Source organism: Triturus cristatus, chromosome 3_2 (assembly GCF_964204655.1).
Source record: "Triturus cristatus chromosome 3_2, aTriCri1.1, whole genome shotgun sequence".
NCBI classification, from domain to species: Eukaryota; Metazoa; Chordata; class Amphibia; order Caudata; family Salamandridae; genus Triturus; species Triturus cristatus.
In genome coordinates, this window is record NC_140584.1 from 646,456,205 (window position 1) to 646,483,881 (window position 27,677).

General features: G+C 45.0%; 1 protein-coding gene across 2 annotated transcripts in view; it reads right to left on the reverse strand.

The window, feature by feature from the left end:
- LOC146857886 (uncharacterized) overlaps positions 1-27,677 on the reverse strand; it is a 324,761-nt gene that overhangs the window by 20,566 nt on the left and 276,518 nt on the right. For both annotated transcript variants that reach the window (XR_014979963.1, XM_085648594.1), the window contains one exon: positions 26,512-26,639. Coding sequence is in view for 1 of the 2 variants with exons in the window: in XM_085648594.1 (XP_085504720.1) it covers positions 26,512-26,639 (128 nt within the window). In the remaining variant the exon portion in view is untranslated. The remainder of the gene's footprint in view (positions 1-26,511; positions 26,640-27,677) is intronic.

The following is a 27,677-nucleotide window of genomic DNA, read 5'->3' on the forward strand; positions in this document are numbered from 1 at the left end:
GAACACAAGTGTAAATGAGCTCATAGAGCGCTGCAATTTCTCCCTTCCGCCGCCTGCAAACATGAACAACGTTCACGACCTCACAGAACTATAACAATGTCATGCTGTCTGCCCTGAATGCTACGGCCCTCCTTCAACTAAAAAGAATACCCATCAAAAACTGCAAACCTTGGTTCAATGACAGCCTAAATGCGGACAGACGCAGCTGAGACTAGTTGAACACACCTGGAGAGGCACTCCCTCCACGGATCTTCTAAAAACTTTAAGATTCAAAGCAGATAAAACAAACGCATTAGAATGGCTAAAACTACCTTCTTCAGAGACCAACTTGACAAAGCCAAAAATCACCCGAAACGACGTTTTGAGCTGATTAAAACATAATCCAACAACACCTCTACCCAATCTCAGCACCTCTCCCGCCCCCAACCAAACTACAATGCGGTTGCTGACTTCTTCCTCGAAAAGACGAATGAAATCGAATCAGATCTAAGGTCTGCTGCACTCAATCTCTCACCCTCTCTTGACTCTTCTGTCTCCACACCCCTGCCCTCGCCTCATGGTCTCTCCCTCAAAAACAATGCTTTATGGAGTCAATTCACTCCCCTGAATGACATTACCTTCCTCAATATTCTCTCCACCCTTAAACACTCAAATCACTTCAATGACGCCCTCCTCTCCCAACTTCTTTAAAGAAATGATAGGATCACTAGCACCGTTCTGGTCCATGATCATCAAAGCCTCACTTCTTCAAGGTGAGATCCCGGACTACCTGAAGGCTGGCTTAGTGCTCCCTATTGTCAAAAAACCCTCGGCTGACCCTGAAGACCTGAACAACTACCGACCAATCACAAACATCCCAACCCTGGCAAAACTACTGGAGAAATGTGTTCATAAACAACTACGCAAACATATTATGCATTTCCAGCTTCTCGACCTATTCCAATCCACCCTGACCACAGCATAGAAAAGGGCCATCACTCACATAGTGGACGACGCTCTCACTTTACTTAACCTTTTAATTCTTTTCGATCTCTCATCTGCATTCGACACTGTCAAACATGACAATCTACTTGACCTCTTGGAACGCAGGATGGGGCTATCAGGCACTGTCCTTAAATGGTTTTCCTCTTTCCTCAACAACAGAACACAAAGGGCCAGATTCTCAAGGAGCTATCGCCGAATTAACGGCACTTTAACGCAGCCAAAGTCGCGATAAATTTGCTGCCCCATTCACAAGCTGGTTCTAACAGCCCATATCACCAGTTTTTCGGCGATAGCAGCCGCAAAAAACATCGCCACAGATGACCCCAGCAACTATCGCTAATGAGATGCAGAGTAGGTGTTCCCGTGCAAAAAGCCACGACAACACCACACCCCAACATTCTCAACGACCAGCCTGATCTGCGATAAGATCACAAAACAGGTGATAAGGTGCGTTAGCACCAAGAAACTAACACCTGCTCCGACCCAGTGCAAAGTCGGACTACAACCTGCACCAGAAAAGAGAGCCCAGCCTAGAGCCACACCTGAAGAACAACAGTTGCCATGGAGCCACTGAACATGCGTGCCGGACACCCAAGAGGGCCACAACACCCACCGCCACCACTCCCAGGACTCCCCCTCTCCGGCACCCTCCCCTCCCCGGCCAAAGACATGCCACATCAACTACACGGAATCATGTACCAAATAACCCGCATGATGTTGCCCAATCACATCTGGTGACATGCATGTGTCGTCACAAACTTGAGCATCACACATTCACCTTCGTAGCAACAAATGAAAATGTATTAAAATAAACACAGGACAGAAATGAAGACACATGGCGGCTCCCCTTAGGACAATCCGTAGGTCACAGCCTGCAAGACAAAAATCATGATGTGAAGGTGTGTCCTACACACATCAAGGGACAGAGAGCGCGAAGGAGAGAGAGAGAAAGAAAGAAAGAGAGATAGACGCACAGAGAGGGGAAGAGAGATAGACGGACAGAGAGGGGGAGAGAGACAGACGGACAGAGAGGGGAGAGAGAGATAGACGGACAGAGAGGGGGGAGAGAGAGACAGATGGACAGAGAGGGGGAGAGAGAGATAGACAGACAGAGAGGGGGAGAGAGAGACAGACAGACAGAGAGGGGGAGAGAGAGATAGAGAAAAGAAGAGAGGGACAGGGAGAGAAAGTGCCAACACTGCGCACCCAGGCCACACTGCTCACCTGCTGCCACCAACCACGTGCCGGTATGTAGTGCAGTTCACCATGCCCCACATCTGAGACAGACCTGTCATCTGAAACAGAGTCCAGATACCTGAATGGCAAAGTACATACAATTGCACGCCACATCATCCCCTGTCCGCCCCTGCGCACCCAGGCAGCTGCACCCCAGCCCCTCCCGCCACCCAGCGGTGCATGTCCGCCCCTGCGCACCCAGGCAGCTGCACCCCAGCCCCTCCCGCCGCCCAGCCGTGCGTGCCCGCCCCTGCGCACGCAGGCCTCACTGCTCACCTTCCGCCTCTGGCGTGTAGAAAAGAGGTCCCACCACGTGCCGCTGCAAGCCACAAGCCCGTGGCGCGCAGGCATGGCACCCACCACATCATGCAGCCCCGCTCCGCAGGCCACCAGGTCTCACATTTGGCGCTGGGTCTTGATTACCCCATGGCAGAGGACATACCAGTGCACCTGGCATCATCGCAGGCTGCACACCCGCTCAGCCTCATAGGTGCCACTAACTCTGTGATCCAGGAGGCGACGCCACACTGCCCGCTGGCTCAGGCCTACACTGCGGTCCAGCAGGGCACACAAAAGCTGAGCCGTCCGGACTGCCGGGATGGGGCATCATCGCAGGCTGCACACCTGCTCAGCACTTAAGGTGCCCCTACCTCAGTGCACAGAAAGTCACCGTCCCGTGGCGGTGTGCCTGTGCCGGCTGTAGTGTGTCCGGTGCCACCAAGTCTGTGCCCCGCCAGTCATGGACCCTCTATTATTGGGTACTGTGGTGCGGAGGCCATCATGTCACCTCCGGGGCTGCAGAATGATGTCGCAGGCCCCTGGGCCCCCATGCCTACATGCACACCACACGGATACACCCTGAGAGAGGTTGGAAATGGCATCGTGCACGTGCGACCTGCCCTATTTATTGGCAGGGTCACATATGCTGTGATGCGTGTGCTGGATGGGTGTAGTGTGGATGTAAACCAGTCATGCGGGAGTGGCTGTGGCATGCTGACAACTAGACCTGTGAGCAGTAGATCACTACAGGGCAGTCCTGGCACATATGGCGATGTTGTCTCCCCCGCGCAGCGTAAGCGTAGTGGGCCGGCCTGGCGGATGCCAGTCTATCGTAAGGGTTTGAACAATGACCCCGGGGCTATGGGCGTGGTTCCATACAGGGCTGGACAAGGAAGTAACAAATGCATGTGTCGCTGTTGTTGCGTCGGCGCCACCCAGATGACAATCGGCAATGTGTCTCCCTGCGACCCAAATCCAACGACATGAGCCACATGGACGTAAGAGGAATTCACTGACCCTACATTCATCCATACTACCACACTTGAAAGACCATAGAGACAACACATCTGTGTGATTCGGAATGTTTAATGCACATTCCAAGGAGTGTTGCATCTGGAGCAGTACAGAGCCATGCAAACCCCACTTTTGAATGTTGGCCCGTGGAGGGCCAGCCAGAGTCATTCAGGGACTGACAAGTCCAAAGGAAGTGGAAGAGTTCAGTCTGCAGTCTGTTAGCTGTGTCATTGGCGATCAAACAAAATATGGCAGTCCATTGCGAGGTCCAAGGTGAGTTTCGCAGAGTGTAGCGGGGACGATGGAAGGTGATGATGCAGAGGGCAGAAACAAGCTGAAACTGGCCATTTGGCGGAGATGGATGCTACACTTTTCTCCATACCAGTAAGGCGGTTTCATCCGCATCTTCGTCCTCTGCTGTTTCATGTGCCTCACGTGTGGGTGGTGCTGGCCTTTCTCCAGTACTGTGTGGCAGTGACACCTCAGGGGCTGGAGGTGGGATGTCTGCCACACAGTGTGGCACTGACACTTTTTGGGGCGGAGATGTGGATGTAGTGGTATCAGTAGCATACATCGGTGCCAGGCCTTGTGGCAGCAATGCCATGAGGATGGTTTTGAGGTCATTGTGGAACCAAGCTACCTCTCGCTGGTGTGCAGCCGTGGCAGCCGCTCTTTCCACATTGACCCACTCCATGGTCTCCATGAGCCTCTGCATGAGTACCAACTCCAAAGCGAGCTCGATGGAGCCACCCTGACTAGACAGTCGTTCTTGTCGCCCAGTCAGGACTCTGGCGATGTCAGCCATGGTTCGTTGGAGGGCATGGAACAAACTGTGGGTGTCCGTTAGGGACTGTGAGTGGTCCCTGATGGGACTTAAACACACACGTATGGCATCTAGTTTGTCTGCCATGCGATAAAAGACCACCCGCACCTGTTCAGCCAGCTGCTCCTGGCATCCCAACACACGGCGTTGGAAGGCCATGTGTTTTCCGTGGGGATCCTGGAAGGCAGCCGTGGTGGTGGGTGGTGCCTGCTGTGTGGTCTGTGCAGGGGGTGGGGTGTCCCCTTTACAGCTGGGCAGCCCTGCTCCTGGAGGTGGGCTGCGGAGACTGTTAATGAACTCTTGGAGGGCGTCGGAGTCGAAGCTGTGGTGGTCCTCTTCGTCATCAGAGAAGAGAGGTTTGGGCTGCTCTGCAGGAGGTGTTGATTGTCCCTCTGCAATGTGAAGGGAGATGCAGTTTAAAAATGTGCTGGCGAGTTTCAGCTTTGTTTTGCGCTTGACGTCATTCCAGTGCCTCTTGACCTCTTCCATTGTCTTCTTCAGCACTCCAACTGCATTCACCTTGTCCACGATGGACTGCCATAGTCCATTTTTTGTTGCCAATGACACAGTGGAGGTGACGAACAGTAGTTGACGGTGTTCGACCACCTCCGTTATCAGGATCCTGGTTTCCTGCGAACTGAAGCACTTCTTCCTACTCTTCTTGTCCTTGCCCTTCCCTGACCCCGAGGTCCCAGGCAGGTCCTCCGAGGAGGTTGTGGGGTTCTGGTTCTCCTCCGTACTTGCTCCGGCAACATCCATTGTGCTTGGCTGTTGTTTGGCATTTGTTTGTCCGTTTTTTTTCTACTTATATGGTTATTGTTCCCGCCTGACGCGTGTGAATTGCAGGCCTGTAGCTGGTTTTCGCTGATTTTTGTATCGCGATTGGCCTCATCGCAGCTTTTCTGCGCTCGCGCTTTGCATTTTTGCAGCTTGGCGTTGATTTTATCGCGGTCAGTTGACGCGTTATCTGGTGACTATCGCATGGTACCGTTGTGTAGTGAATACCTGGTTAACACCGTGTAAATTTCCTACGATGGACTGCGATGTTGTAGGTTGCGTTAAGTAAGGTTTGCGATGGTTATCACACGTTCTTGAGAATACAACCCAAAGAGTCAAATCCAACCAGACACTATGCCACCTTAGTCCCTGCACACTGAGTGTCCTCCAAGGGTCCTCTCTCTTCACCACCTTCTTTAACCTTCTCTTGGAACCATTGACTGTAATTCTTAAAGCCTCCAACATCCAATGTCACATGTATGCGGATGACACCCAACTGTACATGAAAATATCCTCCCCCGAAGACATCAAATCTCTCAACGGAAACCTTCTCAAAACCCTAAACTAGCTAACCTCCAACCATCTCAAATCAAACGCCCTCAAGACAAAATTCCTCATTGCACCCGCTAGGCAAACCCCCACTGTTGTGAAATATCTTTGTAACCTCACCTCTCTCAACTGCACACCACACATCATTGATACCACAAAATCACTGGGAGTTCTGCTAGATAAAAACGTAAACATGCAAGATCACATCAGATCCACAACCAAAGGAGCGAACTTCCAACTTCGCATCCTAAGAAAACTCAAACCCTACCTTCCGCAAGAAGACTTCAAAGCGGCGGTGCAAGCACTTGTCATCTTTAGACTAGAATACGGCAGTGCTACTCTATGCGGACTGCTGAAACTCAGTCCAGCCCCCATCAGAACATCTCTAAATGCTGCTACTAGACTCATCATGGGTTCCAAGAAGACTAACCACATTTCGCACAACCTGAAATCCCTCAAGTGGCTTCCCTTTGAGGTAAGGATTCAACTAATGATTGCTTGTATGACCCATAGAGCACTACACTTCAACACCACTCTCTACCTGTCAAATAACTATCTGGTGACTCCAGGACCACAAGGAGCATCGGCACACTGCTGCTCAAGCCAAAGAAATTTAATAAGCTCAAAACCTACTATTGTACATTCTCTGGCATCGCCTCGAGCCACTGGAACTCCCTTCCAGTGGAAACAAGACTGATTCCCTCTACACTTGCCTTCAAAAGTAAAGTTAAAGCTCTGCTAATGATCAATGCTCTGAACTAGAAGCTTTTCTCCTCTTGCCTCTAGCTTAACTAATACATATCATTTGTTGCGACCCATTGTCGACTGCCCCATTGTCATGTTTGCTTTTGATGTATATTGCCCTGCTTTTCGTTCTCACCCTGCCCTCTTCCCATGTCCACCATGATGTCATCTTGCACTTGTTGTATATTGTCCCACTGTTTACCCTGATTTTTCTCCCTTAGCTATTTTCCTTTGTCTTCCTCAACCGTATATAAAGCGCTCTGATACCCACTTGGGTCATGTTCGCGCTATACAAAACTTTACATAAATATATATATAGTATAGTAACAAACTGAATCAAAGGAAAGTTTGTATGGACATTTAAACAACTGGGCTATACATCGAAGTTCTCCCTTAAAAGCGCAAGACTGAGCACTTTGAAATATGGATGAAATTAAAAAGGCACTTACGAAAAGAAAGGCCAGGTTTTGGAATTAATAAGCACAAACAGAGGATTATGGGCACTATAATCCTGACGGATGGATTAAAAGAAGCATACTAGTGATGGTGGAATTATTGTAAGAGGGAAAGTACTATACTGTGATGAATCATGCATAATAAACATTAATAAATGTGCTCGCTGTCGCAATGCATAATTTTGACAAGTAATTTGAAAACTCTGTGACTGCCACTTTAAGCCAACTAGCCAACCAGGTACCTCCAGTAAGCGCCACAGAGCCTCGTTGCAGAGAGGGGCATGGCCTGGACCACCTCTCTGCAACGCAGCACAGTGGCGCTTACTGAAAGCACCTGGTGGGCTAGTTGGCGCACAGGGGCCCTCAGGATTGCAAGGGAATTAATTCCCCAACTTTAAACACGCCACAGGGCGTGTTTGCAAACATGTCACCTAAGGCCCCGCCCCCTCCCTTCACCACTGTGCAAATGCACCCCGTGGCGCGTTTTATGTTGGGAGATTAAATCCCCTTGAATAATGAGGGTCCCTGGGGTCCAACTAGCCCCCTAGGTACCTCCAGTAAGCGCCACAGAGCTGCGTTGCAGAGTGGTGTAAAAAGGGGTGTGGCCTGGACATCTCTCTGCAACGTAGGCCTGTGGTGCTTACTGGAGATACCTGGTGGGCTAGTTGTCCCCCAGGGGCCCTCAGGATTGAAGAGGAATTAATTCCCCAACTTAAAACGCGCCACAGGGCTTGTTTGCATACATGTCACCTCTGGCCCCACCCCCTCCCTTCACCACTGTTCAAACTCGCCCCGTGGTGCGTTTTAAGTTGGGGGATAATGTCCCCTTGAATCCTGAGGGTCCCTGGGGTCCAAGTAGCCCACCAGGTACCTCCAGTAAGTGTCATAGAGCTGCGTTGCAGAGAGGTGTAAAAAGGGGCGTGGCCTGGACCACCTCTCTGCAACGCAGCCCTGTGGCGCTTACTGGAGGTACCTGGTGGGCTAGTTGGCCCCCAGGGACCCCCAGTATTGAAGGGGAATTCATTCCCCAACTTAAAACGTGCCACAGGGCACGTTTGCAGAGTGTTGCTGGGAGGGGGCAGGGCCTCCGGCTCAATCGCGTAAGTTTCTATTTATTTTTGGGGGGGGAAAGGGGGCTGTGTGGCCCACCTTCTTTTAACTTTTTTGGGCCCTGGGAACCCCATCCCACAGGGCCTGACACCCTTTAAAAAAAAAAAACATATATATCTTAACGGGAAGGGGGCCACATGGGCCCCCTCCCGTGGACAATTCCGGTCCCCGGGGCATGGCATGGGGATTATTATTTTTTATTATGGAGGGGGGCTGCGTGGCCCCCCTCCTGAGGCCTCTATTGGCCCCGGGACCCCATCCCCCGGGCCGGCCTTTATTTATTTAATTTTATTTATTTTTCTTTGGGAGGGGGGGCCGCGTGGCCCCCCTCCCGAGGCAACTTCTGGCCCTGGGGACCCCATCCCCCGGGGCCTAGCCATTGCTTTGTCTTTTTGTCGGGGAGGGGGGCTGTGTGGCCCCCCTCCCGGGCCACTTCTGGCCCCGGGGACCCCATCCCCCGGGGCCGGCCCTTTCCGTTGTGGACCGTGGGGGGACCCCAATTCCCCCACGGTCCCGCCGGCTCCCCGCCTCCTGCGGGAGCCTGCATTGCTTTTTCACAAGGGGAGCTGCTGACATACAGCTCCCCTTATGGAAAAGCAATCTGCTTTGCTTCATTGAAGCGAGAGCAGGTTTCCCTGCTCTCGCTTCAGTGAATTAAAGCAGTTTGCAATGACAGGGCGGCCGGCCTGAGACAACCAGCCAAACACACTTGCGCACTTATAAGTGCACAGGACGCCGCCCTGCGCCTCCTGTCGCACGTCAGTAAATCTGACAGAGATAAATAAAACAATAATATCAACGTGTTAATATCGTTTTATTTATCATCTGCTGGCATCTGCAGTAGGGTGACGCTCCTCCGCCATTACGGAGGAGACGCCCCTGGTAATTACTCGACCCGCATCCCAATCCATCATTATTTTGCACATCATGTCACCTCAGTTTTGGACCCAGCTATATGCAAATCAGTCAGACAGCTACAGAGTGGGCAATTTATTGGGTGAGCAGACACCATTGCAAGACTTAACATCAAATCCTGGTTTAACCGCTTTACGTAAACATGCTGGAAATAAATACTGAATTATAAATCAGGGCAGAGCTCACAATACTGTGACATTTCCCTGCAGGAGCCGGCCCTGGGGGGTGGCGGTCTCCAGGAGGGGTGCCGCGCGGCCCCCCTCCCAACAATGGCAAAGCCCCGGGGAGGTGGCAGTCCCCGGGGCTCGGGGGTCCGTTACGGACCCACAAATTTAAATATTAGTGCCCCGGGGAGGTGGCGGTCCCTGGGGCATGTGGGGGGGCTCTAGCCTCCCCCACACAGGTATATTTGAAAAAAAAAGAAGCCCTGGGGGGTGGCGGTCCCCGGGGCTGCGGGGGGGCTGTGTGCCCCCCACAAATATTTATGCAAAGCCTCGGGGGGGTGGTGGTCCCCAGGGCAGTGTGGGGGGGATTGGGGCCCCCCCACACATTTTTTATCTGCCCCCGGGACCTGGCCCACCCTGGGGCTTCAATTAAACGAAGCGCGGGAGCCCGCGCTTGTTTTTTTTTTTTTTCTCGACCGGATTCGCGCACCCAGCGCGAATTCTGACGATTTAAAAAGAAAAAATGCTTTTTGGGGCCCTGGGGGTCCTTATGGGACCCCCTGAACAGGCCTAGGGGGTCAGGGTGTTTCTACCCTGCCCCCTTTTCTTGTTTTGCACGTTTCTTTTTCTCATTTCTTGTGCCTCGGTTCTACCGAGGCACAAGATGGCTGCCAACACTTCCTGGTTTGAAGTGTTGGCACTGGACACTACACACCCTTTTTTTCCCATGAGAGAGAGTCACCAATGATGAAACTGACGTGGGCAAGCTGGTGAGAACCAACCAGTAGCTCCTCTGGTGGTGCGCACGTGAGGGTCTCTCTACACATTTTTCACTTCTTCATTATTTGAGGGTCTGTGTAGAGTTTCTTTATCTTTGGACTGACTTCACTTTCTCTCTCATTCTGTTTCTCTACTTTGACTATATTGACTTTTACAATTATTAATTTGTAGCATTCTGGATGGGGTGACTCCATATAATATATTGAGCATGGGTGGTTAGTGGTAAAATACACTTCCTCCACTTATTCCAGAACAAAAATAAATGTTTGCTACACTGTGCCAGTACTTTGTGTGTTTAAACTTGAAGTGTTGGCAGCCAATTAGAATGCAGCTTGTGATCGGCAGGGTGCGCGGATCCACTGCGCCTCCATATATCGAAACTTTTATTTTTTTATTTTCTCAGCAACTACTGAACGGATTTACACAATGGTCTCTTTCTGTACCAAGGGCTACCTTTTTGCCAAATTTGGTGTAATTCCGTTCAGCAGTTTCAGCTGTAACCGTGTCTAAAGTTTCCTATGGGAAATTGATTTTTTGACCTCTATTAATTGAATTTCTCAGGAACTACTGAACGGATTTACACCATTTAAAAAAAAAGGTCTCTTTCTGAACCAAGGGCTACCTTTTTGCCAAATTTGGTGTAATTCCGTTTAGCAGTTCGGCTCTAGTCGTGTCTAAAGTTTCCTATGGAAAATAACATGGAGAAAACGCGTTTTGGGACCCCCCTTTTTTCTCGGCCCCCACTTGGTAATCACCCGGAAAGTTTCAGGATAGGAGCTGACCGGAGCACCCCACGAGTTTTGAAAATCTCGCAAAGATTCGTCACCGGGGCCAAAGTTATTGGGAAAACAAAAAACGTTTTTCCTATGGAAACTAGGTCCTAACTATAACTACCTACTGGTGACCTTTAAACTCCACCCATCCCTGAACCCTAAAAACTTCACGACCCCTAAAGTCTACCCATCACTGAACCTTAAAATCGCTGAAACATAAAACTCCCTTACCACTCATCCATGCACCCCAACAATTTATGCCTGCAAGGGTATTCTTTTGACTTATATTGGGTGCTCCCTTGTGTCTGGACAAAGCTAAACCTCTCTGAAGAGCTGTAATGACAGTGAAACATGTGCCAGGGGTTGGTTTTACTAATTTCAGGTTGGCTTGGATGGTATTTTACCAGTCCAAAGCTGCAATACTGTGCCTGGGGTGGTAAATAGCTTTTGTCATTTAATAGCTTGGCATGGATAGCATTGTGCTATTCCTATGCTTAAAGACTTTGCTGTACAAATTGCAAAAGACTTTGTACCTTTCTATCTCGGCGTGGATAGCACTGTGCTAATCCCATCCTTAAAAACTTTGATTGAAAAGCAGACATTTGAGGTGAGCAAATCTAGAGTGTCGCTGGTGTTGAGGGTGCTCTATACAGAAGCTGCCTTCCACCTAAACTTGAGAACTCCCCAGAGTTCTCTTCATCTTTTTTGCACAATTTATGCGTCACTCAACGCCTGCAAGTGTATTCTTTTGACTTATACTGGGTCCTTCCTTGTGTCTGGACAAAGCTAAACCTCTCTGAAGAGCTGTAATGACAGCGAATCACGTGTCAGGGGTTGCTTTTATTCATTCAGGTTGGCTTGATGGTATTTTACCAGTCCAAAGCTGTAATACTGTGCCTGGAGTGGCATGGATTGCACTGTGCTAATCCCAGGTTTAAAAACTTTGATAGAAAAGCAGACATTTGAGGTGAGCAAATCTAGAGTATCGCTGGTGTTGAGGGTGCTCTATACAGAAGCTGCCTTCCACCTAAACATGAGAACTCCCCAGAGTTCTCTATATCTTTTTTGCATAATTTATGCGTCACTCTATGCCTGCAAGGATATTCTTTTCATATATATATATATATATATATATGTACCCTTAAAAACCCTCACCACCCCTAAACTCCACCCATCCCTGAACCCTAAAAACTTCACGGCCCCCTAATGTCTACCCATCACTGAACCTTAAAAATCCTCACCAGTGCTAAACTCTGTCCATCCTTGAACCCTAAAACTCCCCCAACATTCCTACCCTCCACACATGCCTGAAACATAAAACTCCCTTACCACTCATCCATGCGCACTAACAACCCATCACCACCCGTAAACTCCACCCATTCCTGATCCCTAAAAACCCTCATTACCCCTAAACTCCACCCAATTTTGATGTAATATGGGATTTTTCCTTAAAATTATCTTTTCTTTAAAATGTTTCTGTTCATTTTGAATTTATTTGAATTACCTTAAAATATATCAATCGTATTTATAGATCAACTTTGTGTGTGTGTTCATATATATATATATATATATATATTCACTGAAAAAACCATAGGTTTCAGGGGTGTTATAGTTAGCTGGACATTTTCCTCGTACAAAACCCTAGAAATTCCCCTGTTATAGTTAGTTCAGCTAACTATAACTCGCGCCCCCGTAATGCACTGCTGATGACGTCACATATTACATCACTCATGACATGGTCAGTGACATCACTGATGACATCTCAAATGACATCACTGATGACATCACTGATGACGTCATCCAGTGACTGTGTGTTTCTGTAAAGTTTAAATATGTTTTATATATTTATAGTGAAAGGCCTGTGGAAGAATGAGTGGGTGTACAAGTGTGTGAATGGATGATTTTCTAGGTGCGTAACTGACTCTATAAGTGAGTCATTAAATGTATCTTACTGCAGACTAGTGACTAAACTGTGTGAATGTCTGTATGTGTCTGTGTGTAGGTGTATAAGTGGCTGCATGGTTTTGAGAATAGCTATATGAGTGTCTATATGGGTTATTGATTGGTTGTCTGAGTATCTGTATGGGTGCCTGAGTGTTTGTGTGGGTAGGGTGTGTGTGACTCTATGCATAGATGTGTGAGTGGGTGATTCTATGGGTGCATGGTTTTAAGAGTGCATCTGTGATGAACTGTATGGTTGAGTGAGTGCATGTATGGGTGTGTTAGGGATTGAATGTATATCTCAGTGGTACATGTGTGACTAACTACATATGTGAAAGGCAGTATATATGCATGTAAGAGTATATAAGTGTGTGATTGTGATAGTGGTTGTATGGATGAGTGTGTGCTTGTATCAATGATTGTATAAGAGCATAAGAATGTGGTACTATTTTTATGAGTAAGTGAACTTGAGTGTTCATAACTGCGTAGGTGAGTAAATGGGAGTGTGATTCATTATTTGCATGACTGACTAGGTGTGAGAGTACCTCTATGGATGATTGGTGGTGTGTGTGTGTCTATGTAGGTGTATAAATGCATATGATAGTCTTGTACGGAGTGACTGTAAGAATGAGTGACTGTACAGGTGAGTGAGTGGTGGTGTATGTAGACCTAAGAGTTAATGAGTGGGTATGTAGTTATTCGTATTGGAGTATCTATGGTTTTCAAAATGGCCGTCTGAAATTTTGAGTCGGTGTATAAAAGGTTATATTAGGGTGTGAGAAGATGCACTAATTTATCACATGGATGATGTCATCAGTGATGTCATCAGTGATGTCATTTGAGATGTCATCAGTGATGTCATCAGTGATGTCACTGACCATGTCATGAGTGATGTAATATGTGACGTCATCAGCAGTGCATTGCGGGGGCCCGAGTTATAGTTAGCTGAACTAACTATAACAGGGGAATTTCTAGGGTTTTGTACGAGGGAATTGTCCAGCTAACTATAACACCCCTGAAACCTATGGTTTTTTCAATGAATTTCTAAGGTTTTTTAAATGCCAATTCCTAACTATAACGCCCCTGAAACCTTTGGTTTTTCAGTAAATTTCAAAGGTTTTTTAAATGCCAATTCCTAACTATAACGTGCATGAAACCTATGGTTTTTTCAGTGAATTTCAAAGGTTTTCTAAATGCTAATTCCTATCTATAACTTATCTCTGAAGATACCATGTTTAATGATTTTGATTGGATTTCTATATTTTTCAAATTCAGTGTGTCAATTTCATTAATTATCTATTTTTGAAAATATTTTTTCAATTAATTCTTTTAAAAATTAAAAAATATGATTTGAACTTAATGGGTTTTTCAAACATATTTTTTTATATTTTTCAAAATATTTTTTTAACTATATGTGCAAAACTTTATTTTATATATTTTTTTCAATGTTTTTGGATCCGCGCACCCTAAGCGCACCGTTCCCGATCCCTACGCGGTGGCATCCGCGCATGGTACGAGTTGGGTAAGTGTTTAGTGCGCGTTCGCAATGCGTCCGGTACGCGACTCCCAACCTATACGCGACACGTTTGATGTACGTAACGCGACGTTTACGCGCTTCCGTGATGCGTCATCTACGTCTATGACGCGATAGGTGCGCGGATCCCGCGAAATATTTAACATTTAAAAAAACATATATATATATGTATTTCATGTGAATATTAATTGAAGACAAACTCTAAACTAGTCTTAAAACTAATATATTTTTACATCTAATCCTATATTTCTTTTTAATTCAATTTCGCGGATGCGCGCTGGGTGCGTGCTGCGTAAGCGCACGGTGCGCGGATCTCATGTGACCTCCAAAAAACAGAGATTTGATTGGTTCATTACACTTCCTCTTCTAACTATTGAAAGACCCCACCCATTTCAATCATTCTTCTTTGACCTTCTTTAGAGCACCATCTCTTTGGAGAGAAGAAGATTTTTTAGACTAAGTTTACACTTAGCTCTAACTTTTTTCAACCAAAAATGGCTTCAGGGCAGCAGGCATCACCTGCATCACCTCATACTTCTGAGGATGAATTTTTGCCGGAGGCACCACTCAAAAATCGTTTTTCTTCAGTGGTGTGGAAATTTTTTACTTTTCCCGAGGGACAGAATAAGACCAATGCCACCTTGGTCACGTGCAAGATTTGCAAAAGAGTCCTATCGAGAGGGGATCCTAACAAGAAATACTCTTGCGGCACGGCAAGTATGATGAAGCACATGAGGACCCTTCATCCAAACAATCTTGCACAAGAAGAGTGCCGACGGATGAGAAACACTCCTGCTCCTGCGCTATCCACCTGATCGCAGCCGAGCACATCAAGAGTGCATCCATCAGCCCAAACCTTGGACATCCGTCCTCAATTTCAATTTTTAAAAGTGCTCTGCACTAAGTGCAATGCGACTTTGTGCTATGGTGAGCAGTCGATCGATCTGATCTGCCGCCGCCAAGAAAGTCACATTTGCTATTTTTCTTATTATTTTTTTTTAATTGTTCCCTGAAGTTCATTGTTTGTTTTCTCCTGTTTTTTTTTTTTTTTTTGCAGAAAAACCCCAAAAAATAAAAATTGTTCAGAAAACCCCAAAAAAATTATAAAAGAAGAAAAAAAAAAGTTCTTGTGAGAACTAACTTTCCTGGTTTAAAAAAAGAGCTACATTTCTTTGTTAGTGTGTGAAAGTTTAGATGTGTAGTACGTAATTGACAGAATGAATGCATTAGTAGCGTATGGTGAATGTATAAGTGCAGAACTATGAGGAAGTGCTGCAGCATTACACAGTAACCTCTTTAACCACAGTGTGCTGTAGTACTTCCGAAGCACAGGGATGCAACATATGTACATAAATATGTTGCAAATCTATGCTTCTCTCTGCACGGCTGCTTAAACTGCAGCCATGTGGTGACACAGGCACCCTTGCACCATAGTGCAAGGATATCTGTGTCATGTGCTGTTTGTTTTTCTGCAGGAAGACACAAAACAATGAGAAAATGCATTTTTCTCCTTCAATGTATGCTGAACATTTCAGCATGCATTGAAGATATAAAAATGTGGAGAAATGAAAACAATTCTCCTTGTTGTGCTTTCCTACACCAATCTTAGAATGGTGCAGCATTCACACACATATCGAGATTTATGATTTCTGATAAATCTAGACATGTGTCTTGTTCTATGAGTATTAAGTGCAATCATGCACAACAACACTTATAGAACACCCTTTCAACACAAAGTGGTGTGCATGATGAGGTTATATTTACATGGAGTATAAAAAGTGCACAGAGTGCCTTTTCCTCTCTTTGTAAATATAAAAGAATATCTTGCTCAATAACTATGTTACAAAAAGTGACATATTTCCGTTTTTAAATTTCCTTGCGAATGATAGAAGGTAAGCACAGAGTTTTGTCTGCAAAGATGTTCAAAGAAGAATGATTGAAATGATTGCGGTCCTTCAACAGCTAAAAAGGTGAAATATTATGAACCCCTCAAATCTCTTTTTTTGCAGGTCACATGATATCTGATAATGGTCAGATTTCAAAACTACATAAACAGAGTGTTTTTAGAAACGTGTTTCAACTTTGTAGCTTCTTGCAGGCCTCTTCATTCTGCATATTGAGACTTAGTTAAACTTACCTTCACAGTAATAGGAATAAAAAATGGTATACATTTTTTTCTGTTTTTCATTCAAATATAAATTCATATAAATTGCTTATTTTAAAATTTGGATCTGTGAAAGAAAAGGGAAAAAAAATTATAACATGTAATACTACATTTTATACAACACAGCATAATTTCCACAAAGTAATTTTTTTTCCTTTTTTGCTGTTCTCAGAATATATTAAATTTCACTAAAAATAGTGATTTCAATCGTACTCATCACTTAACAGCGGGCAAAAAAAACACAATCTCAAAGATTGTTAAAAAAAAAACAACATGCCATTCTCAAAATACAAATCACAGAAATATAAAATGCACACAGCTAACAACATTTTTTAACTTTAACTTACAATAACTGTAAATGATGTCGCTATAAAATATTCACCAAATCTAAAGTTGAATTTTTGGAGGATGCACCACGCCCACAACGTTTTCCTTCAGTGATGTGGAAATTTTCTACTTTTCTCGAGGAGCAAACAAAGACCAACACCACCTTTCTCATGCACAAGATATTCAAAAGAGTTCTGTTACGAGGGGATCCTAACAAAAAATACTCATGCGGCACAGCAAGTATGATGAAACACCTAAGGACCCTTCATCCAAACAATCTTGCATGAGAAGAGTGCAAACAGATGAGAAACACTCCTGTCCTGTATCTGTAAAAAAGAATAAAAAATAAATGTATATTATTAACTTTCAAAATTATACTATTCCATTACTGTACAAACACATTTTATATAAATACTGACTAAGAAACTATGTCCCTGAACCACATGTGTGACGATGGTTAAAACACTACATGCATAGTGCATACTACTTTGAAGCAGTTCATGCACTAAAGCTGACCTCACTACAACTCTACATGCTAACTGACTAAATGATTACAGTACTATAAGGAGACACACTGGGTGAGTGACAGGGTGTTTGCTAGAAGAGTATGAATACTAACAAGAGAATTGAAGGTGTGAAACACAACTGTGTAGGTGATTAGCGGACTGCATCCATACTGCATAGACATTTAAAGCAGTCCATGTGCTAAGGCCTGGCTCACTGCATCACTACTTGGGTACTAACTGAATGATTAGAGTACAGCGAGAGTGCCTAGGTGAATTTATAAGTGCTAGGCTTTTCGCACAGGGAATGGATTAGTACTTGGTACTGAATGGGTCACTAGAGGATTGCAAAGGCAGTGACAAGATGTTTGCTGGACTGTGTGGATACTGACTAGGAAATTGAAAGTGTGAAAGACAAGTGTCTAGGTGGTTAGAAGACTGCATGCGTAGATAGGGGTTTGAAGCAGTCCATGTGCTAAGGCCTGGCTCAGTGCATGAATACTTAGCCACTGACTGAATGATTAGAGTACTGCAAAGATAGTATCTTGGTGAATTTATAAGTGTTTGGGTTTTGGCACAGTGAATGGATTAGTACATGGTGTTGAATGGGTCACTAGAGGACTGCAAAGGGAGTGGCAGGGTGTTTCCTGGAAGTGTATGGATACTGACTAGGGAATTGAAGGTGTGAAAGACAATTGTGTAGGTGGTTAGAGGGCTGCATGCATAGTGGATAGGGTTTTGAAGCAGTCCATATAATAAGGCCTGGGTCACTGGATGAGTACTTGGGTACTGACGACTGAATGATTAGAGTACTGCAAGGAGAGTGCCTGGGTGAATTTATTAGGGTTTGGCGCAGTGAATGGATTAGTACATGATGCTTAATAAGGTCCCTAGAGGAGTGCAAGGGGAGTGACAGGGTGTAGGCTGGAAGTGTATGGATACTGACTGGGGAATTGAAGGTGTGAAATACAAGTGTGTAGGTGGTTAGAGGACTGCATGCATAGTGGATAGGGGTTTGAAGAAGTCCATTTGCTAAGGCCTGGCTCAGTGCATGAATACTTAGGCAGTGACTGAATCATTAGAGTACTGGAAAGAGAGTGTCTTGATGAATTTATAAGTGTTTGGGTTTTGGCACAGTGAATGGATTAGTACATGGTGTTGAATGGGTCACTAGAGGACTGCAAAGGGAGTGACAGGGTGTTTCCTGGAAGTGTATGGATACTGACTAGGGAATTGAAGGTGTGAAAGACAATTGTGTAGGTGGTTAGAGGACTGCATGCATAGTGGATAGGGGTTTGAAGCAGTCCATATACTAAGGCCTGGGTCACTGGATGAGTACTTGGGTACTGGCTGAATGATTAGAGTACTGCAAGGAGAGTGCCTGGGTGAATTTATTAGGGTTTGGCCCAGTGAATGGATTAGTACATGATGCTTAATACGGTCACTAGAGGAGTGCAAGGGGAGTGACAGGGTGTTTGCTGGAAGTGTATGGATACTGACTGGGGAATTGAAGGTGTGAAACACAAGTGTGTAGGTGGTTAGAGGACTGCATGCATAGTGGATAGGGGTTTGAAGAAGTCCATGTGCTAAGGCCTGGCTCAGTGCATGAATACTTAGGCAGTGACTGAATCATTAGAGTACTGGAAAGAGAGTGTCTTGGTGAATTTATAAGTGTTTGGGTTTTGGCACAGTGAATGGATTAGTACATGGTGTTGAATGGGTCACCAGAGGACTGCAAAGGGAGTGACAGGGTCTTTCCTGGAAGTGTATGGATACTGACTAGGGAATTGAAGGTGTGAAAGACAATTGTGTAGGTGGTTAGAGGGCTGCATGCATAGTGGATAGGGGTTTGAAGCAGTCCATATACTAAGGCCTGGGTCACTGGATGAGTACTTGGGTACCGGCTGAGTGATTAGAGTACTGCAAGGAGAGTGCCTGGGTGAATTTATTAGGGTTTGGCCCAGTGAATGGATTAGTACATGATGCTTAATACGGTCACTAGAGGAGTGCAAGGGGAGTGACAGGGTGTTTGCTGGAAGTGTATGGATACTGACTGGGGAATTGAAGGTGTGAAACACAAGTGTGTAGGTGGTTAGAGGACTGCATGCATAGTGGATAGGGGTTTGAAGAAGTCCATGTGCTAAGGCCTGGCTCAATGCATGAATACTTAGGCAGTGACTGAATCATTAGAGTACTGGAAAGAGAGTGTCTTGGTGAATTTATAAGTGTTTGGGTTTTGGCACAGTGAATGGATTAGTACATGGTGTTGAATGGGTCACTAGAGGACTGCAAAGGGAGTGACAGGGTGTTTCCTGGAAGTGTATGGATACTGACTAGGGAATTGAAGGTGTAAAAGACAAGTGTATAGTATGTTAGAACACTACATGCATACTGCATAGACATTTGAAGCAATCTATTTGGTACTTAGAAACTGACTAAATAATCAGACTACTTCTAGGACAGTGCTTAGGCAAAACGTTTACATTTTCAGTTCTGCCACAGTGAACAGAATAGTACATGGTACTGCACCTTAGTGTCAAACCCTGACTCATTTTATCAATGCATAAGCAAAGACTAGCTTCTAATGCAAAAAAACTTGACAACATGACAGGTTTTAAAAGAGATATCTGCTAAAAAATACACAATGTTACCAAATGTTTCTCTCACAGTGGTTCCCAAATGCACACAGATTCACAGTGTGATTCTAGACAACAACCACTATACCTAGGAGTTTACCAAAAATCATTCACTACCGTGGAAGTGGTAAGGGAACTGCACGCAATCTTCATATTTCAGGACTACACTTTTGTGTCAAAGCCCGACTCATTTAATCAAAGCATAAGCAAAGACTGGCTTCTAATGCTACTAAAACTTGACAACATGACCGGTTTTAAAACAGTTATCTGTCAGCAAATACACGATGTTACCAAATGCTTCTCTCACAATCCTTACCCAAATGCACACAGACTCACAGTGTCATTTTAGACAATCAACACTATCCTAGGAGTTTACCAAAACTCATTCACTAGTCTAGAAGAGTTAATAGAACTGAACACAATCTACATATTTAAGTACAGCACATCAGTGTCAAAGCATGACTCATTTAATCAACGCTTAAGCAAAGACTGGATTCTAATGCTACTAAAACTTCACAACATGACAGGTTTTAAAAAAGTTATCTGTCAGCAAATACACAATGTTACCAAATGCTTCTCTCACATTGGTTCCCAAATGCACACAGACTCACAGTGTGATTCTAGACAACAGCCACTATCCCTAGGAGTTTACCAAAACGTATTTACTACTATGGAAGTGGTAAGGGAACTGCACACAATGTGCATATTTCAAAAGTGCACTTTTGTGTCAAAGCCTGACTCATTTAATCAACGCATAAGCAAAGACTGGCTTCTAATGCTAATAAAACTTGACAACATGACAGGTTTTAAAACAGTTATCTGTCAGCAAATACACGATGTTACCAAACGCTTCTCTCACAGTGGTTCCCAAATGCACACAGACTCACAGTGTGATTATAGACAAGCACCACTATCCCTAGGAGTTTACCAAAACTGATTCACTACAGTGCAAGTGGTAAGGGAACTGCACACAATCTACATATTTCAGGACTGCACTTTTCTGTCAAAGCCTGACTCATTTAATCAAATCATAAGCCATAACTGTCTTATAATGCTACTAAAACTTCACAACATGACAGGTTAAAACAGTTATCTGTCAGCAAATACACAATGTTACCAAATGCTTCTCTCACAGTGGTTCCCAAATGCACACAGACTCACTGTGTGATTCTTGACAAACAACACTATCCCTTGCACTATACCAAAACACATTTCTTCATCTAGAAGTAGTACTACATTTTAGTATAGAAACATAACATAACTCATTTCACAAATTCCTAAACAATGACTGGTTTCTAATTCTACCAAAATATAAAAACAGCACAGTTATCTGTCTGCAAACACATGAAAAACACAAATGCTTATCACAGAATGGTTTCTACATGCACACACACTGTCAATAAGATTGTAGAGAAAAAAAGTACTCCCTACACTTTAGCAGGAGAAATACATTAGTCTGATTAAAATCAAAATAGTCTACATACATCCCCTCACAATTAAATAACTCATCTTTCAAGTTCTTTTGTAGATTAAGAAGTATATCAGTCACTCACCATATTTTCTTTTACAGAATCTCTGCACTGTGCACCTCTCAGCAAAAACAAAGAATGGAAAAGTTTCCCTTTCATTTTCCACACATATACATGTAAACATTAAATCACAATCCTTCACACATAAACTCAAAAGCAAATACACATTTCTATTGGTTAAGCATTTCAACCCTTTCCAACTGAAAGACATTTCAACCCTTCCCCCAATCTGCCTTCTGCTTGTTACCATAGAAACAGGTCATAGAACACTGCACTAAGCACACAGGTCAGAAGTTCAGCACACAATGTTCCTACACAAGAGAGGAAGTGTTCTTCACTTTTCAACATATCAGCTAATCATATATAATGTTCCTTACAATCTGTTTTTGTTAACCAATAAGAATCATACCTTTAAAAAACAGAAATATACGCCCTACCTTTCAGTGTGCAAAGTAGTCATACAACCAATGATTTCTTGACTTTTTAAAAAAGAATTCAGTGGATCCGCGTACCCAACGCGATAGGATGCGCGCACTGTGCGCGCATCTCGGCGTTTTTTTTTTTTTTAAAAGGGGGCCTCTGGGGGTCCTTCTGGGACCCCCTAAGCAACTCTAGAGGGTCAGAGTATTTCCACTCTGCCCCCTTTCTATGTTTTACACACTTATTCCCCTTGCTTCTTCAGCCTCGCTTCTACCGAGGCGAAAATGGCCGCCAACAGTTCCTGGTTTCGAATGTAGAGAGACACACGACAGCCAATTAGCATTCAGCGCGCGATCGGGAGGGTGCGCGCTCGGTTCGGGGAGGGTGCGCGTACGGTACGTGTACGGTCCGCGGATCCTCCGCGGCCATAGATATTTATGTACATTTGACTCTAATTTTCTCAGGAACTACTGAACGGATTCACACCATTTATGCAAAAGGCACGAGTCTGAACTGAGGACTACCTCTTTGCCAAATTTGGTGTCATTCCGTTCAGCGGTTCGGGCTGTAGCTGCGACAACAGATCCTATGGGAAATTGCATGGGGAAAACGCGTTTTGGGACCCCCCTTTTTTCTCGGCCCCCGCTTGACGAATCACCACGAAACTTTCAGGGTAGGAGCGGAGCGGAGCTGGCCAAAAGTTTGGCAAATTTCACGAGGATTCATCAACCGGCGCCAGACTTATTGGGAATATAATGTTGCGGATTTCCTATGGAAAATAGGTCCTAACTATATCTACCTACTGGCGACCGCCAGTAGGTAATATATTTATTTATTTATTTATTTATTAATGGTTTTTGTAAAGCGCGTAGTAACTCCGAAGAGCATCCCAGCGCTGATCTGCTTCTCCAGGGGTTTTAGCCAACTAGTGAAAATTATATTTGCGGGAAAAGGAGGGTCTTTAAGGTTTTTCTGAACTGGAGATAGTTCGGTTCTGTCCTGAGTTTTCGGGGTAAATGGTTCCATTGTTTGGCCTTGTGAACCGAAAAGCGACGGCCACCGGTCTTGGCTTTTCTCACTGTAGGGACTGCAATGAGATTTTCTGTATTGGACCGGAGATTTCTCTCTGCTTTGTATGGGATTAGAAGTTCTTTCAGAAGTGGGGGACCGTTGTTGTTTAGGGTTTTATGGGCCAGACAGAGGGCTTTGAAAACGACCCTTTCTCTGACTGGGAGCCAGTGGAGAGAGTTGAGGGCCGGCCTGGCGGAGGATCTTCCAGGTGTGCCCGTAAGTAGGCGGGCTGCGGCGTTTTGGACTTTTTGCAGTGAGTCCAGGGTGGCTTCAGGGGCTCCCAAGTATATAGCGTTACAGTAGTCTAATCTTGCCAGGATTAGACCCTGAATGAGGAGCCTCCTTGCGGTATCTGGGAGCAGGGGAAAGATCTTCCTGCAGGCTCTAAGTAGCCCAAAGCATGTCCCTGCGGTTCTTTTTGCCTGGGTTTTAAAACTCATGTCCTTCTCAATCCACACAACAAGGCTCTTGACCTCTTCCTTGGGTGCGGGAGGGTCCCCTAGGCACTTAGGCCAAAGGTGAGATGGTAGAGAGGGCCCATTGTGGCCCATCAGGAGGATCTCAGTCTTGGACCCGTTCAATTTTAATGAGGAGAGATTCATCCATCGGTGGACTTCGGAAAGGCAGCTGTGGAGGTCGGATGGGGCGTGGTGAGGGTGAGAAAGGGTAACGACCAGCTGAGTGTCGTCGGCGTAGTTGATAACTGACACGCCGTACGAGCTGACCCTCTTCTCCAGTGGGGCCATGTACACGTTGAAATGTGTAGGGCTCAGAGATGAGCCCTGTGGCACTCCACACCGGAGGGGGATGGTGGATGAGCAGCTGTCGTTTTCCCGCACCTGGAAGGAGCGTCCAGTCAAAAAGGATTCTAGCCATTTCAAGGCCATACCCTTTAATCCGATCTCTCCCAGTCGGTGGATTAGGGTGGAATGGTCTACAGTGTCGAAGGCCGCACTGAGATCTAGGAGGATCACTGCCACTGATCCTCCCATGTCCAGAATGCTTCTGGCCTTCTCCACTGCTGTCAGGAGGGCGATGTCCGTGCCCTGACCTGGACGAAATCCTGTCTGGGAGGCCGCTAAGAGGTTGTTGCTTTCTAGGTAAAGCGATAGTTGCTTATTTACCAGCTTCTCTGCGATCTTGCTGTTTCCAGGGAGAAGGGATATGGGCCTGTAGTTGGCGAAATCCTGCGGGTCTAAAGAGGGTTTTTTCAGTAGACCTTTGACTGCTGCTGCTTTCCAGCTGGGGGGGACAATACCCTCTGAGAGAGAGGAATTGATCAGGGCCGTGAGGGGGGGAGTGATGGTACTTGACACTTTTTTTAGGAAACGGAGGGGGGCAGGATCAAGGGGGGAACCACTTTTGATTGCGGCCAGCGTAGCTCCTACTTCTTCCGTTGTTACGGGACCAAAAGTGTCCAGGGAGGGTTGGGGGGCTGGCGGCAAAGGAGGATTGGTGGTGGTGATGGTAGGATCCGGCTGTATGGGGTCCTGTTCGGGAGGGGGTATGGTTAGAAGAATGTTTTGAATCTTCTCGTCGAAGAAGGTGGCTAATTTTTTACATTTAGTTTCAGCTGCTTTGGGATCGAGGGGTTTGAGTGGGGGGTCAGGGGCGTGGAGTAGTTCTTTTAGAACTGAGTAGGTTTCATGGGCCGAGCAGGCAGCGTTTTTAATTCTGTCCTCGTAGAAACTAGTTTTGATGCTACGGAGCTCTTTTTGTAGGATTTTACCGCGGTGCGGAATGCTTCTTTCCGTTCCGTATATATATGTGTGAACAAGGCTTTTGACGAGCTGAAACGCGTCATGGCGAAGAAGGAGTAAATCTTTATTTTGAGCACTTACTTTGGGTCTGTGTCCTGTTTTTGTTCGGCGGTTTATCGTCACCGGATTGGAAAAGAAGTAATATATATATATATATATATATATATATTACCTACTGGCGGTCGCCAGTAGGTAGTTATAGTTAGGACCACGTTTCCATAGGAAATCCGCAACATTCTATTTTGAATAACTTTGGCGCCGGTCGACGAATCCTCGCGAATTTTTCAAAATAGGTGGGGCGCTACGCTCCGCTCCTACCCTGAAAGTCTCGGGGGGATTCGTCAAGCGGGGGCTGAAATAAAAGGGGGGTCCCAAAACGCGTTTTTCCCATGCATTTTTCCATAGGACCTTTAGACAGGGCTACAGCCCGAACGGCTGAACAGAATTACTAGAAATTTGGCAGAGAGGTAGTCCTCAGGTCAAGGAAGTGCCATTTGTAGGTTTGGTGTAAATCTGTTCAGTAGATTCTGAGAAAATAGCCTTTAAATCAATATATATATCTGAGCCAGCTTACGGTGCGCTTACGGTACGCTTACCGTACGCGTACGGTGGCGTGCGCGAGCGCGATTCTGATTGGCTCTTAGATCTTAGTAAACATTCGAATCGGCCGAAACCAGGAAGCGGCGGCCGCCATTTTCTCTCTCGCACTGAGAGTGATGTTTAAAATATAAAGCACAAAAACATGTAAAGGGGCTGTTTAGACAGCTCCCACACACATAGCAATGTTGAGGGAGTCCCCAAAGATCCCCCAAGGCCAAAAACGGAATTTTTATTTTTTCGCTAATTTCGCCGATTACGCTTACCGTACGTGTACGGTAAAAAATTATTAAAAAAAAAAAATTATCCACACTCTCCCCACCCCGTGTGCAATTGGTGCCCGAAGGGCACCAATTGTGCATGGCTTACTAAAGATGAGTTAAACTAAAATATTTAAAAAAAAAATAATAAAAAAAAAAATTATCCACACTCTCTCCACCCCGTGTGCAAATGGTGCCCGAAGGGCACCATTTGTGCATGGCTTATAACATATACGAAAAATTAAAATATTACCTTTCAAAACGAAGTGCATCATATGTCCTCCATGTGCGCACGGTGCGCGAAGCGCATCGTGCGTACATGGCCCATCTAGCGTAACGTGGGCACGCGGTGCGCATAGCGCACCGCGTGCCCACCGTGCGTGCACGGCACTAACTGCGTAAAGTGGGCGCGCGGTACGCGAAGCGCTCCGCGTGCTCACTGTGCGCGCACGGTGCGCGAAGCGCACGGTGCGCGCACGGACCGAACTGCGTTAAGTGGGCGCGCACGCCACGAATGGCGTAAAGTAACTTAGCATTTAAAAAAACGTACAAATTCACTGAAAAAACCATAGGTTTCACACACATTATAGTTAGGAATTAGCATTTAAAAAACCTTGCAAATTCACTGAAAAAACCATAGGTTTCACACATGTTATAGTTAGCGGAAATTTTACTGATAAAAAACCAATGAAATTCCCCCGTTATAGTTAGTGCAGGCAACTATAACTCACGCGACCGCAATCTTCTGCTGATGACATATGTGTCTTTATGAAAAAAAAATATTTGTAATATATGTATAGCTAAAAATGTATGGAAGAAGACATGGGCAAATAAGTGTCTAAATACAGTATTAGCATCAGCAGAGGATTGCGGTCGCGTGAGTTATAGTTGCCTGCACTAACTATAACAGGGGAATTTCATTGGTTTTTTATCAGTAAAATTTCCGCTAACTATAACATGTGTGAAACCTATGGTTTTTTCAGTGAATATATATATATATATATATATATATATATATATATTCACACACACACATACATAAACTGTTGCTTGATGTACAGACCTTTGCGATGGTGACTTCAGCTATAGTGCCCAGAGACTGGCAGTTACTGAGGGGATTCCTAAAGCAATGAAGGCATAATTGATAAGAAAATCTTAATACTTACTTCCCTCCTATCTCCTGTCTTATTCGCCTGGCCACCAAATCCTTGTCTTCCATTTCTTTCTCCTGTTAACTTCAGTTGATATCCAAATCCTTTACTTCCATCTCCTCCTTCTGTCACTATAAAAAAAGCTAAAAATAAAATAATGTCCATAACTATATAGTAATGTATATGCTCAGTACTTGCTAACCACTATAAATCTATTTATACAACAGCTGTAATTATTTCCCAGTTCAGTGGTAATCTTTTCATGAACTGTGGAAACATGGAACACCCTTCACCTCGGTTGCATGTGATTTCAGAGAAAAACAATTTCGTGAAATACCATTACTGAGAAAACATTTCACCTCAAATATTTATTGAAATTTGCAGGATCTACATGACTTACCATTTTTTAGAAACCATTGCATAGGAAAATTGGCTTTTGCATGCTTATTTTCGAAGGTGTAAATGTAGTGGTTGCAGGTCTACTTTCACGAACATTTATGTCCGAGGTATTCATTATAGTGCTTAATTCAGAAGACCTTGTTTCAAATGTATATCTTTTACATTGTCAGACAATTACTTCATCTGTTTTTAATTTGCTAACCCCTCATCTCCCTTAAATACCATTAATTAATGATATCCTCACATTTTCTAAACACCATCCACTCATGTCTCCTAAAAACCCTCATCATGCCTAAATTACATCTACCTCTGAGCCCTAAGCTCTATGCCTCTCTGAAGCCAAAAAAACCCTTTTGACCCCATACATTCCACCCATTCATTAACCCTAAAATCCCCTAATCATACCTAACTATACCCAACCCTGACCTGTAAACTCTTGCCATCCCTGACCCCATAAACTCCACCTATACCATGAAGTACGCTAAAAGCCCATTCAACCCCTAAACTTCACTCTTCCCTTAATCTTAAAACCCATAATCACATTCAAATTATACCCATCCCTGACCCCTAAACTCTACCTAAGCCATTTTTACCCATAAATTACATCCATTCCTGAACCCTAAAACCATTCACAACCCCTAAACATCCATTGCTGACACTAAAAAAGTTTTTTTTTGTTTAAAAAAATATATTTTTTTATTTAACTGGCTCAGGATAGTACACAGAATCATCACATCTACAGATTATACATAGCACATCATTGTTTTTATCAACCCTCTCAA